The sequence below is a fragment of the Vigna umbellata genome, chromosome 3 (genome assembly GCF_029865625.1).
Source record: "Vigna umbellata cultivar VRB3 chromosome 3, Vumbellata_1.0, whole genome shotgun sequence".
NCBI lineage: Eukaryota > Viridiplantae > Streptophyta > Magnoliopsida > Fabales > Fabaceae > Vigna > Vigna umbellata.
Window position 1 is genome coordinate 6,293,955 of NC_142167.1, and position 14,234 is coordinate 6,308,188.

The 14,234-nt window shown below is 30.0% G+C and overlaps 1 protein-coding gene across 1 annotated transcript; it reads left to right on the forward strand.

Moving 5' to 3' along the window:
- The first annotated feature begins 6,566 nt into the window (after nucleotides 1–6,566).
- LOC124840401 (vicianin hydrolase-like) lies at nucleotides 6,567–13,287 on the forward strand. Its single transcript, XM_088110633.1, has 13 exons — nucleotides 6,567–6,740; nucleotides 7,523–7,592; nucleotides 8,416–8,474; nucleotides 8,584–8,659; nucleotides 10,232–10,303; nucleotides 10,463–10,550; nucleotides 10,674–10,926; nucleotides 11,404–11,519; nucleotides 12,019–12,233; nucleotides 12,331–12,362; nucleotides 12,580–12,682; nucleotides 12,878–12,986; nucleotides 13,064–13,287. The coding sequence occupies exons 1-13, from the start codon at nucleotides 6,567–6,569 to the stop codon at nucleotides 13,230–13,232; spliced, it is 1,536 nt and encodes a 511-aa protein (XP_087966759.1). The 3' UTR covers nucleotides 13,233–13,287.
- The last annotated feature ends 947 nt before the right edge of the window (nucleotides 13,288–14,234 follow it).

Sequence of the window (14,234 nt, forward strand, 5' to 3'; positions counted from 1 at the left end):
AATTCCCATACATACCCATTTAACTTAATCTTTACTACGCCTTTACCTACAATCTCACATGACTGCTCATTACCAAGGTAAACCTTACCAAGGTTTCCAGGAACATAATTCTCGAATAGTTCTTTCTGTGAGGTTGCATGAAAGGATGCTCCAAAGTCTAACACCCAAGACTCTTCCTTGTTTTCCAACGAACATATCAGCGCATCATCTCCTCCTGAGGTTGCAGCAACGTTTGCTTCATCTTTCACCTCTTGTTTCTTCGAGGCACTCCTGCATTGATTTTTGTAGTGACCAGTCTTCCCACAATTCCAACATTCGATAGTTTTCGATTTGTTAGAGCTTTGATGATTTCTAGATTTGGACTGCCTCTCCTTTGATTTGCCGCGTTTGGTTCCTCTGGTTGAACTTCTACCTCTTGACTCTGTATCCAATACTGAAGAGGTTGTTGATTCACCCGTCTCTATCCGGCGGACTTCTTCACTGAGGACTAAGTCACGAACATCATCAAACTTTAACTTGTTGCTTCCTGAGGAGCTACTCACAGTTGTGACAGTAGCATTCCAACTTTCTGGTAGGGAAGAAAGAAGTATTAGAGCTCGTACTTCTTCATCGAAATTGATTCCAACTGAACTCAATTGGATTGTAATTGTGTTGAGTTCATTTATATGTTGCGCTGTTGATGCGCCTTCTGTCATTCGTAGGTTGAACAACCGCCTCATCAAGTGAACTTTGCTTGCGGCCGACGGCTTTTCGTACATGCTAGAAAGGACCGCCATAAGACTAACTGTAGTCTTTTCTTTTGCAATGTTGAAAGCAACATTACGAGATAACGTCAAACGAATGGCTCCAAGAGCTTTTCTGTCTAGAAAGCTCCACTCATCTTCCTTCATAGCTTCTAGTTTCCTGCCTGTGAGAGGTTCTTGCATGCCTTTCTGATACAGGTAGTCCTCTATTTGCATCTTCCAAAAGCCGAAGTCTGCACCATTGAAGTTTTCAATCTTCATCTTGCCTTTGTCCATTGCCATTGCTCCTAATGCTTTTGAAGAAAAGCCCCCACTAGTTCTCTAAACTGAGATCCCAAGAACAAGAGAAAAAATCTTTTCTGATGTGGAAGATCAGACACAGCTGCAGCCACAGAGCATACTACGAAAATTTACTCTGACCAAATCTTTTCTGATGTGGAAGATCAAACGCTGTTGCAACCACAGAGCATACTAAGAAATGGGCTCTTGATACCAATTGTTGGGAACAAGGGTAATAAAGGAGAGAAGAGAGAAATAAACAACACTAAGAAGTATTTGTTTTGGTTCATTTGTAAACCTTACATAAGCTTTCTTATATAGCAAAGTGAAGAACACCATCTCACAATACTAAGCAATGTGGGACTAAAAACACACTATAAAAACTTAATCAAACTACACAAAAAACTAACAGTAGCACTATAAACTTCTGGAATGGTTGATTCTTTTACATGAATTAGCATACTTTAATATCTACTTGCAGTTGGAGCATACCCTACGGTGTAGTAAGTAAGGACAACCCATAATCCAGACTCTAGAATAGAGAGAGGAATTCGAAATATCCATATAGGAAGTGCAAAAGCCCATGCTGGAAAAATTAGTGAATCTCTTTCCTTGAAGAAAACCGGAGCATTAGACGCTCTCACTCACGCCGCTCACACTCTCACGTCCTTGTTCACTTAGTCTAGGGTTTTTGAAAAGGAATAAGAAAGGAGGAGAAATAGAGAAGAGAAGGAGGGAACCTGATACATAAACCCAGTACACGAACGGAGTCCTATAGGTGGAAGGCAATGGCACACACATAGTGATGAAAACGGTACACTGAACGAATTCGAATGAAGTAGCGAAGGCAAAGTAGAATAGCAAAAAAGAGAACCGCGAAAGGCAGAGTAGAATAGCAAAAAAGAGAACCGCGAAAGGCAAAGTAGAATAGCAAAAAGAGAACCGCAAAGCGAAAATTATTGTCAAAACTTTTATAGGACGCCCTATCCTAATAAGCGCTGTCTATAGTACCCAATGGATAGCATTTTATTTTAATACAATATCTATGAATCTATTTTAAATTACAAATTAAAAAAATAATATTAAATAAAGCGCTATCTATTGTTTTGTACATGCATAGATAGTGCTTATTTAAAAAAACACTATCTATGGATAATTTTGTAGTAGTGAAATTAAGAATGTCTTGGTAATTAAAAACACCAATAAGATACTTAGTAATTCAAAACTAAGGTGATGAGAGAGTACTTAGATCTTTTACAAATCCTTAAGTATTAGAAGTATAGTTGGGAAGATGCAAATTTTTTATGTATACCATTAACCTAAACTCCAAATTAATTGCAAATTATCATTCATTTATGTGTGTGTTTAAGACCATAAATCTCTTCTTAATCTTGTTCAATCTAACATATTGGATCTTCATTTGTTGCATCATAAAACTCTCGAAGTCAGTCGTTGGTTGAAAAACAGATCTAGTGCTTGACTTGTCTACTTTCAAAGGCTATGTGTCTTCTCCTTTCGTGGATAATTGCTCATCCTTGAAAGTCCATCCTTCTTCAATTTTCCTTAAACCCATGTGATGAAGAGTAAGATTTGAAATCAAATTTGTCTTATTGTAGCCCATTGTTATTTCACCAGTAAGGTCCACATTGAGATAGCGCATGACATGACTCAAAAACACTACATAAGGGAGGCTAGCCATATTTTTCTTAGTGATCTTTATTAGAAAGTAGGTTTAAGCCTAACTCAACCTCACAAAATCGGCTTGTAAGGTGAGGTTTGCACCTCACTTATATATTATAATCTGGCCATATCTCTAGTCGATGTGGGACTTCCAACACCCCCTTCACGTCGAGGTATAAACATTTTGTGCGTGATAGTAGAAATTGGGTGGTCCGACAACGGTCCGATAGCGGGTGGAATAGAACTGCCCAAGAAACAAGAAATATCGCTAGGATAAGCTTCAACCATGACTCTTATACCAAATTAAGAAGTGGACTTTAAGCCTAACTCAACCCTACAAAATCGGCTTGTAAGGTGAGGTTTGCACCTCGCTTATATATTATAATTTGGCCATATCTCTAGTCGATGTGGGACTTCCAACAATCTTAACCATGTGATCGCACATAGCAGCTATCCAATTAGTTTGCACTCTTTCCTTAAGAGCATGAATAAGATACACATCCTCAGTAGTGAGTTAAGCATGATATCCTCCTCTAGGCAATAGAATCCAAACAATAACAAAGGCATACAACCTGTGATCTCTCTTTAGTCCCCCTACTTTAAATAGTGTATAATCCTTGGGTTCATCCAGATTCCTCAAGCAAGGTTTGTAAATAGCAAGCTTGTTCACACTCTGCATTCCCAAATAAGACCAATATCCACCAAGACGTATGACTGCTAAAGAAGTTCAAATTTCCTCATCAAGCTTGATATTCACACCCTTCTGGAGCAAATAACATCATTAACAACCCTTAGATAAACATAGAATACCTTTACCAAGTTTGGGTACCAATCTCCTGACATTTCTACGAAGTCAATCGACCCCTGATATTATAACCAATCATAGAAGATGAACTCTTCTCTCCTGAAGAAGTTTATTCCCATATACTTGTGCGAAATGATCTTGCAAATGCACAAGAAGCATTCGAAGTTCGTCTGTGCATCTTCGTCACTGATCCAACTTGTAGGGCTTACGAACCTGACCTTTTGAACAGCTCTCTTGTAGTGTTTGGAAGAGGATGCCATGAGAATTGAGGATTTTAGATCATTTTGGAAAATTAGGGTTGATTCAGGATACAGAGATAAAAAGGCGCAAGAACAATTTAATTGATTTGTGTTTATTAGTATTTGTTGGAGACAGAAAAACTTGTATAAAATAGATTTAAATTAATTCCATGCTCAAAATGTTTCATGTCTTGTATCCATAAAAGACGATGCTATGATATGACATAATAAATGTGGACATGCAAATATGAGATTAATCTTAAAGTTGCAATGTTTTGACCTCATGAAAGGACTGCCTAAATTATCATTCAACAACAAAGTCTTTTGTGATACATGTGTGAAAGCAAATCAGGTCAATGAGTCTTTTAAAAGTAAAATTGTAATTTCTACTAAAAGACCTCTTGAGTTGCTTCATCTATATCTATTTGGTCCTACAAGAACTGTGTTTCTACAACAATCCCAAATACAGAAACAGACCTGCATATTTTAAAATTGTCCAAAACAATCGAGACGCATATATTTAAATGAAAATTATAATAAATCATAAATCAATTCAATGTACATAGAATTACAATCATAAATTAACTTAGAAGCATAAATCAAACCAATGTACAAAGTTAACCTAATCATAAATATGCTAATGTAGAACTTACAATATACTAATATCTACATACTATTATAGAGTTGAATTACATATTTTGTAAGTGTTTTCCTTATGGATTTAAGGGACTTGTTTAGAATTGAAGTAGTAGAATTGAATCTCTACATAAGACAATGATTTTAATTAGTGTATATGAATTCTAAACTATAGAGAAAAAAAATCAATAAAACGAAATTTTACCATTTCCCGTCCACAACATGGGAGGGGCACGAATAGTGGTCATCATCCAATACGTGATGTAGTAACCATACTTATATGACCCCGCTTTGTCTATTACACTACAATATATCATCATAATTATAAAATGTTAAGGAACATCACTATAATAGTACAAAATGTAAAAAAATATGAACGAAAAGATCAAACCTTAAGAACCAGTTATACAATCTTAAAAGTGTTGTGGGTTAATTAATCCATAAAAATGAAACTTTCAACGCTTTTAATAAACTCTGCAACAAGATGGAAAATTAATAGAGCAACAATCAGAAGTGATCACAATTAAAAAATTTTAAAATAAGTATTTTCAAAAATTGTACGAAAACTCTAGTATTAAGTAAAATTTCTCAACACCATATTAATGTTAAAACATGTTATTGCCATCAAATTTGTTTGTTTGTGCAAGCTGTTAAAGACTTGGCGACTTGGAAAAAGTGATTGGATTCAGCGCAGATCCGTGCTGTAGAGATCCAAAGTGGACTTTTGCCTGGATCTTACAGTTCAAAATAATGTCTTCTGGGATTGCTTTATTGACAACTTCTGCCATGTTAATTTTCATTAAAAGGCCACGCAATAAAAAAAAATTAAAAAATACATTTATGAGGTGAAACTTTTATTATTTATAATTTTAAATTGTATGCCATAATATAATGCAGTAGTTCTTTTTATAAACTTTTATTTTCTGATTGACTGAGTCAATATTTAGAACAACCAAATCTCAACTCTACAAATTTAAGTTTTCTTTATTATCTTAAAGTTATATTTTATTTTTCGTTCATTTTATTTTTTATAATTATATTATAATATGAATTATTTGCTGGTTGCATTTATAAAAAATTTCGGTCAAAAATTTGACTATCACCTTGGTCTGGATCACGTATTTAGATTGCTCTAAGTCATATTTGTTTTACATTAGATTTCATTATTGGAGATTTTAAGGAGAAGGTTTATCATAAAGAGAAATTAAAAAAAATGCCAATTTTAATATTTATATTACTTAATATTTATTAAGCCAAAAAATGTCTGTTAAAACTATTATTACATGTTAAAAAAATTACTAGTCATAGAAAAATTTAATAAATTAATTGGTTATCTGTCCTCTAAACTATATTAAATACAATGGTGATAATTTCAGAGATCATGAGGGTCATATTTTGGTGTTGTCTTCTTTCTATTGGTGCTAATACTGCTCTTGCCACGTGGATTTATGCGACAATTACACGCTTATTTATGGCATAATTATCTACATATAAGCCGTAATTTCTGTTGCTCTTTCAACTCCATATATTTGTAAAGTTTGTGTTAATTTGACAATGACATTTTTCTTTTAGTAGATGTTATTGTTTTCATTATAACTACAATTTCATTCATAATTGGAATTCTTAATTATCCTCTCTTTTACAATTTCATATTTTTATTTTGCTTTTGTGGGTTGCGGTTTAGTCCTCACTTTTGTAATTTTTCCTTTTTATTATATGTCGGCATGTGTCTTTTAGCCCATCATATTAGCTTTCATAAGAAAAATAAAACCTAAAATATATTTTTATTAATACAATAAATTTAAAGAAAATATTGCATGAATGTATTTATTTCTAATATTTTACACTTATTTCTAGTTTACTAAACATCTAAAATTTTACAAGCTAGCTTAATAAATTTGAGAACATGCTACTTTATAAATAGGATTATTTTACAATAAAATAACTATATATATTAAAATGTGGTAAAATATATTAAAATAGCCATGCATACATATTAAGAAATTATTTAGTTTTTTATTATTAGATTATATTTCAGGATAGAAATGAAGATAAACTATGATATAATAGAAACCCTAAAAACTGTCTTCCAATTATATCCATCATAATCATTGGAAAGAAAAGGAGTTTATTGTTGTATAAATAGAAGGCATTGGTAAGAGTTATGGAGAAAGAAAGGAAAAAATGAGAAGTAAGAGTTGTCTTGTGTGTCTTGTATCTCTTGCTATTGCTACCCTTTTTGGCAATGGCACTGCAACTGCAACTGAAAGTGTGAAGCCAAGTCATTATGCTTCAACATTCAACAGAACCCTATTTCCTTCCACTTTCATCTTTGGTGTAGGTTCTTCTGCTTACCAGGTATTTTACTCATGACCACACCTACTGTAATATATTCTCTTTTATCAACAAAAAGCACTATAACTAGAGCATTTCGAATAATTTAATCCATTTACATGCTACAGATATTTATATATTCAGCATTTAGTGATGAAAATTGATAAATGTATGTATACTACTAAAATTACAAACATCAACTTGAAATTACTTATTTAGATTTTAACTCATAATTGTAGTAATTTAATCGAAATGTTGTAATGATTTCAGTAGTGCAGATTTATCTTTTTAATTTGCTTCATATACTTCCACAGTTTTGAAGAAAACGAAATATATAAAGAAACAGTTACAGTTTGAAAATTTGGTGAATTTATTGACTTCGGTTATACTAAAACCAAAGTCGTATATCTTTTTTACTTCAGTTATTATAGAATTGAGACGAAAAGTATCCAAATTTTTTAAAATTTTCATTATTTTTTTAATTGTTTTATTGAAAATTTGACTTTGATTCTTAAATAATCAAAATCATACTCTCTGCTTCATTTTCTTGATAATCGAGAGCAAAGATATACGAATAAATAAGTGATAATGAATTTTTTATGTTATCACAATGTTGAATTTATGCAATTTGTAATTATATACATACTTGAACAGTTTTTATACAATCTTTTAAATATTAATAATTGAGGTATGGTATTGTATTATTTTTTAAATAAATGTTGTGGTATAAACACGTATATGGTATAGACGATGGTGCATGATAGATGATTGATAATGTAAATTAACGTGGTTTGTTAATTACTCAGGCAGAAGGAGCAAGTAATGTAGATGGAAGAGGACCATGTATTTGGGACACCTTCACTGAACAGCATCCAGGTTAGGGTTACCCTCTTTCTTTGAATTCCATTCATTCTGTAACACAACAAAAACATACGTAACTTAGGTGCCAAACTTACGTGAATTTCTTTCCTTTTGTTATAACACTCCAATACGATGTATTTATATCAGAGACTTTTTTTTTTTCTCCTGGAAAACGATGTCTTCTTTTTACTACTTTACGTACGATTGTTTAATAACTATTTTATATAATTTAACTATTTTATGAATTTATTATAATGTAAATTAATGTAAATACTTTTTTTTCTTTTCTTCCGTATTGATAATAACAATGTATACCTCTAGAGAACCATAACTTTAATTATAATGTTTATATGTTGAAACTTTCATCTATATCAATTTTATGCTTATCGTCATTATTAACAAAACTTTAAATTATATTTAATTTGAATATAAAGTATAGTTTATAAATGTGGATTATTAAAATAATAATATTTTATAATCTTAATTTTTAATATTTACCATGCACTAAATATAAACGTATAAACAATTCATCTTTCTTTCTCTCTCTCTATTTTTTGTTACATTACTTATATTATATTAATGTTATATATATTTATACTGTTATTCTATTTTATAAACAAAAAATAATAAATATTCAATATTAAATAAAATTAATTTGTACAACTCGTAAAATAAAAACTGTCAACTCGTATAAAATATAAATCAAATAAGCCTAATGGTGGTGTAGCATATAAAGTATTAAACTCGCACAAAAGTACAATAAAACCAAGAAATAAATTGATATAGTATATAAATATAATACGAATCTTTTTGTTAATGTTTTGTGTGGTGTGATCAGAAAAAATTTGGGATCACAGCACTGGTGATGTTGGAGCTGACTTTTATCATAGCTACAAGGTACATCTTACCCTCAAATTTTACCCTTTTGAGTCATAACAGTGCTAAATAAGCATCACCAACGTTGTGTCATTTTCCATCATTAACTGCCTCTGTTAATATGTTGCAGAGTGACATAAAATTGGTGACAGAAATTGGGATAGACTCCTTCAGATTCTCCATCTCTTGGTCAAGAATATTCCCCAGTAATATATGACTCAAAACTCTTCTTCATCTTAAATTATATAACATGGATATTAGTAGGGTTGGACAAATAAAACTGAACTGCACTGTATTACTAAAACCTGTACTGAACTAAAAACTAATTTGTCTAAACTGAACTGAGCCATAAAACAATTCAGTTAATTGAACTATACTAAATTGTATTAAACTACAATATAAAATAAACTGAACTACTAACTATACTAATTTTAAACTGAATTATACTAATTTTAAACTGAATTGTACTAGTTTTTAAACTGAATAGTATAACAATACATGTTTTTTTTAATTGAAATTTATTTTAATATTTATTTTATTTTATTCATAAGAGTCTTACAAATTAACTTTTTAATTATTTGATATTATTATTTTCTATTTTATTTATTTATTTTTATTATTATATGTGCATGGAAATTATTTTATTTTTTATTTATTTATTTTATTTTTTATTTTTTTATTTATATTTATTTTGTCATGAATATTATTTTACTTTTATATTTATTTTTTTAATTTTTTATTTATACTTTTTTGTTTTATATGTGTATATAATTTATTTTATCTTTTTATCTACTTATTTTATTTTAAAATAATTTTTTATTTATATTTATTTTGTTCCCTCGTAAAATTATTTTATTAATCAATTATTTATTATTTATTATTTATATTTTATTATGTAAAAATTAAAATAATATTTATTAATTATTATAATATAATAAAAGATGATACTAGAAAAATTACTCTTAATAAACTGTTTGTTAATTTTTTTGTCATTTGATATTTCTATAATATTAATTATTTTTGCTACATTACTATTTTTTTATGATATCTCATTATATATTCATTTAATAAAATTTAACGTTAAAAAATATGTTTTAGTTTTAGTATGTAAAATATCATTTAAAAATAATAATAATAATATTTATTTTAGTTATTTTAGTGCGTGCGCTTACACACATTTTAATATTATTAAAAGTTTTTTTAACATATTTTTACATATTTAATAATATGTTAAAGAATATAATATATTTAAAGTATTATTTTTTTATATAGTCTTTTTTTATGATTTATATTACTTAATCATTTAATAAAATTAAATTTAAAAAAATATATTTTACTTTCATTACATAAAATAATATTATTTAAAACGTAATATATGTTTATTGATAAAAAAATAAAAAAATTTGTGATAAAAAAGTTTTGTCTTAAAAAATTCATTATTAATTTTTTATTTGAACGGTTTCTTTTATTAATATTTTATTATTAAATAATGTTTTCTTAGCAAGACGGAGCAATTGAACGGAAACTAGAGAAGAGAAAAGAGTAGATACAGTTCTCACAGTTAACTGAACCGAAACGGTTACAAGTTCAGTTTTTAAAAACTAAACCATAAAATAGTATACTGAACTTTTAGTAAAATTAGATCAACTTTTTTAAGTATAATATAGTATAGTTAACTATAATATAGTACAGATGAGTTATTTTTACCCAGTCTAGATATTAGATAAGAAAAACAAAACTAATAATATGTTATGTTACAATTGAATTTCTCACTGCAGAAGGCAAAGGAACCGTTAATCACTTGGGTGTTAAATTCTACAATAATCTCATCAATGAGATTATATCAAATGGTAAAGCTGGTCGATTTTTATTATTATTTATAACTATTTATATTAGAACTTGTGACATCATATATATATTTTGTAAACCCTCTTTTTAGCCTATGTATTCCTTCTTGAATTTCCTCGAACTTAGCTTCTTAACATTTTATCTTCTTTTTTTTTTACCAGGTTTAATACCTTTCGTCACTCTTTTCCATTGGGACTTCCCACAAGCTCTTGAAGATGAGTATGGGGGATTTCGTAGTCATAAAGTGGTGTGAGTGATCTATAAACATACTTAGTATATATATACTTTCTAACAATGATTAATTAATTAAAAATTATAAAACCCTAATTAACATTGAATTTCCAGTTAACTTTGTTTGTGATGGATAATTAGGGAGGATTTTGGTAGATATGCTGACTTTTGCTTCAAGACCTTCGGAGATCGAGTGAAGCATTGGGTGACTCTGAATGAACCCTTATCATATAGTCTGAATGGTTACAGTGGTGGAACCTTTGCACCAGGTAGATGTTCTAAGTACGCTGGGAATTGCAGTGCTGGTGACTCGGCCACCGAACCCTACATCGTTGGACACAACCTCTTACTGGCTCATCAATCTGCTGCCACCTTGTACAAGACAAAATACCAGGTTAGCTTCAGAAACATTTTCCTTAGAATAAAAGTGAGAGATTATAATAATTATTTCGGTTGAATTAGTCCGAGGATCGGTTGTTCTTTCTTGTTATGTTCTCTTTCGATCTTCCAATCTTCTCCCAAAACGCAATCCACTTCAATGGGTTATTGACCTACAGAAGACATTTTCACGCTCAAGTCAAATATCTCTTTAAAGAAGTCTTTATTAGGATAGATCAATATTATTTTACCTAATCCTATATTGATAGGACTTGTGGTAGGCAAACACATTTTTTAGACAATCAAACCCAATAATCAATTATTATTAATATGTATATTTGTAAAGTGGAAGACAATTTGATCCATTAATACTTATTATTATACATGTTAACTATCCATAAATGACCATATAATGTTTGATAGATTTTATATGGTACAGGAACTATACTTTGGGAGAAAAGTAACATTTTCTATTTTTGCTTCTTTGTGACAGGCTCATCAAAAGGGACAAATTGGGATTACCTTACCGACTCACTACTTTTTGCCGAAATCTCAGAGTGTTGCTGATGAGGGAGCTGCAAGTAGAGCTCTAGACTTTTTCTTTGGTTGGTATGTGTTTCTCTCCTAATAAAATATGTCGGAAGTGTAACAGGTAAGATCAATTTTTAGACTATGTAACTCTCATTTTTATAATAATCTATTTTTAACAGTGAAGTTAAACTTAAAATTCATTCCTATAATATAAAAATCATGAATTATATTTTAATAAAATTTATTGTTTACTAAATCTGTTGTCCTGTCCAGTATCAAACAATTTATTAAATTTTAGTTTTAAATTCGAGATGCATATATTTTAACATAAAAAATGAATTAAAAATTTTATATCTTTAAAAAGAAGATCAATTTATTATATTATATTTTATATATATATATATATATATATATATATATATATATAATTTATTTTACAAACCAATTTTAAAAAATTAAGTTAAATTTAAAATTTATTTCTTATAAAAATAAAAATGACAAAATATATGTGCAAATTGAACTTTGCATAAATATTATCTGAAACAAATTGTAAATGTGCGAATGAAATTTTTCTCAGGTATGCTCATCCGGTTACATATGGTGACTATCCTGAAAGTATGAAATCTTTAGTGGGTGCTAGACTTGCTAAATTCACAAAAGCTGAATCTGAAGGCCTAAGAAAATCCATCGATTTTCTTGGTGTGAATTACTACACCACATATTATGCAGAAAATGCTGCACCAGTCACCACCAACAGGACCTTCTACACAGATATACTAGCCACTCTAACCAGTAAGCACATATTTCAAAACTATGTGAATTACTGTCTTTATAATATTTTTTAACAGAGAACTGACAAACACAAGCAACAATTTTCTCTTGATCATAGCGGAAAAGAATGGTGAAGCTATTGGAACTCCGGTGCGTACAGTAAATTTTCTCTGGGACTGATTAAACTAATTTAATGCTATTTAATTTTAGTTATAGCCCATAATGCACACCATGCAAATAGTATTTCCATTCATGAAAGTGATTCTAACATGTCTGAATCATAACATACACTTGTCAAAAAACCATCATGCAGTTGCAGTGAACATGAATTTGTACGTACGTACGACTGATGAAAATTTTTATGCAGACGGATTTGGATTGGCTCTTCGTATATCCGAAGGGAATTCACCATCTTATGGTATACATAAGGGACAAATACAAGAATCCAAATATTTACATCACTGAAAATGGTAAATACTACGCAGTTAATTTTCCGTTTTTGTTATTAGATAAGTCTATAATGATCATCCCATCATAAAATTTCTACATGCTTAGGCTTTAGGAGAAAACCAAAATTAGGTTCTTCTTTGTCTATGATAATAGAAAGTGATTAATTGATAGGTTTACTTAGAAGTTAAGATTATTTGGTTCTTAATTTCTTGTAGGTGTTGCTAAAGCAAGGGATGATTCAATAGCAGTGGATGAAGCCCTCAAGGATGGTATCAGGATTAGATACCTTATTGGCCATCTTCATTTCCTTCTTCAGTCCATCAAGTGAGAATTTAACTGCAAGTTAAGCATATTTTGTTCATATTGAGTTGTCAGTTGTAGTAATTTTAGTTTTCCTGCAGGGAAGGTGTTAATGTGAAGGGATACTATGCATGGTCATTTTCAGACAGCTTTGAATGGGATGCTGGTTACACAGTTCGATTTGGACAGATATATGTGGATTACAAGAACAATATGAAAAGATACCTAAAGTTCTCTTGTCTTTGGCTGAAAAACTTCCTTCTCAACTGATCCAAATTTGTGGTTCCTTTGGCATTCCGCGTTCTTTTTCTTGTTTATTCCCTACTTTTCCCTTCTTGTTTATGCTATACAATACCATATTTCTACAGTATTTCAGTACCTACATATCATAACATTTGCTGTTTTTTTAATACAATCCTACATCTTTGCCTTTTTATCCTCACATTTTCCCTCTTTGTTTTTTAGATCTTATTGCATCCTTTGCTTTTACTTTGCACACCATCGCAGTTCATCCAAATTTACATAGTACTCCTTCACGGGATTTCAACATAGATTGACACTTATCAGAATTTTTCTCCATCTGATATTCCATTACTTCTCAAACCTGGGATTGGTGTAGTGTTCGTGAAGAGTACCACTCTAAGCCAGATTAGCCCCTTTTTTTTTCCTTGGTTCCTCAAATATAAATACGAATCATAGTATGACAATTTGAAAACTTAGTAATTTATACCTCACCTTGGCCAAAACTTCTGTGTGTTATGCTAAAAATTTCTTCATATCTACTCTAACAATTTTAAAGATAATTCTATTTCTTGAGATTCAAATGTCTCAAATAATTATTGTTCTGATACTCCTCCAAGTCATATTATTTTTGTCACTAAGTTCTAGTGTTAAAGTGTTGTTGGAAAGGGTCTCTTGGAGTTTTAAAAGCAATGAAGCAATAAGTTACATAAAAAGTAAAACAAGAAAGAAATTGTTGTATGAAGTTTATCTTTTATTGGATTCGTGAAAACTTTATATATAGCATCAAACTGAAAAACAAGAAAATAGTAGCTACACATGAAACATGATCTCATGTTTAACAACTAAAAATCTGGAACTATACTGCTAAATTTATTTCAAATAGTCAAACAACTTTAAAAATAAAAAGCTAAAATTTTTCAACATAAAAAAGAAGTGTAAAATAAGTATAACTTCAACACTCCTCCTTTGGTGGATAGAGATTCCTAATGAGACCAAATGTAAAAGATGCATATGGGTGAACGAACTTTA

Bases quoted from the DNA above. Each gene is read 5' to 3' on its own strand.
- LOC124840401 (XM_088110633.1), top strand. From the start codon at position 6,567: ATGAGAAGTAAGAGTTGTCTTGTGTGTCTTGTATCTCTTGCTATTGCT. The intron at 6,741-7,522 runs GTATTTTACTCA...TTAATTACTCAG, and splicing joins TAGGTTCTTCTGCTTACCAG to GCAGAAGGAGCAAGTAATGT. The intron at 10,551-10,673 runs GTGAGTGATCTA...ATGGATAATTAG, and splicing joins TTTCGTAGTCATAAAGTGGT to GGAGGATTTTGGTAGATATG.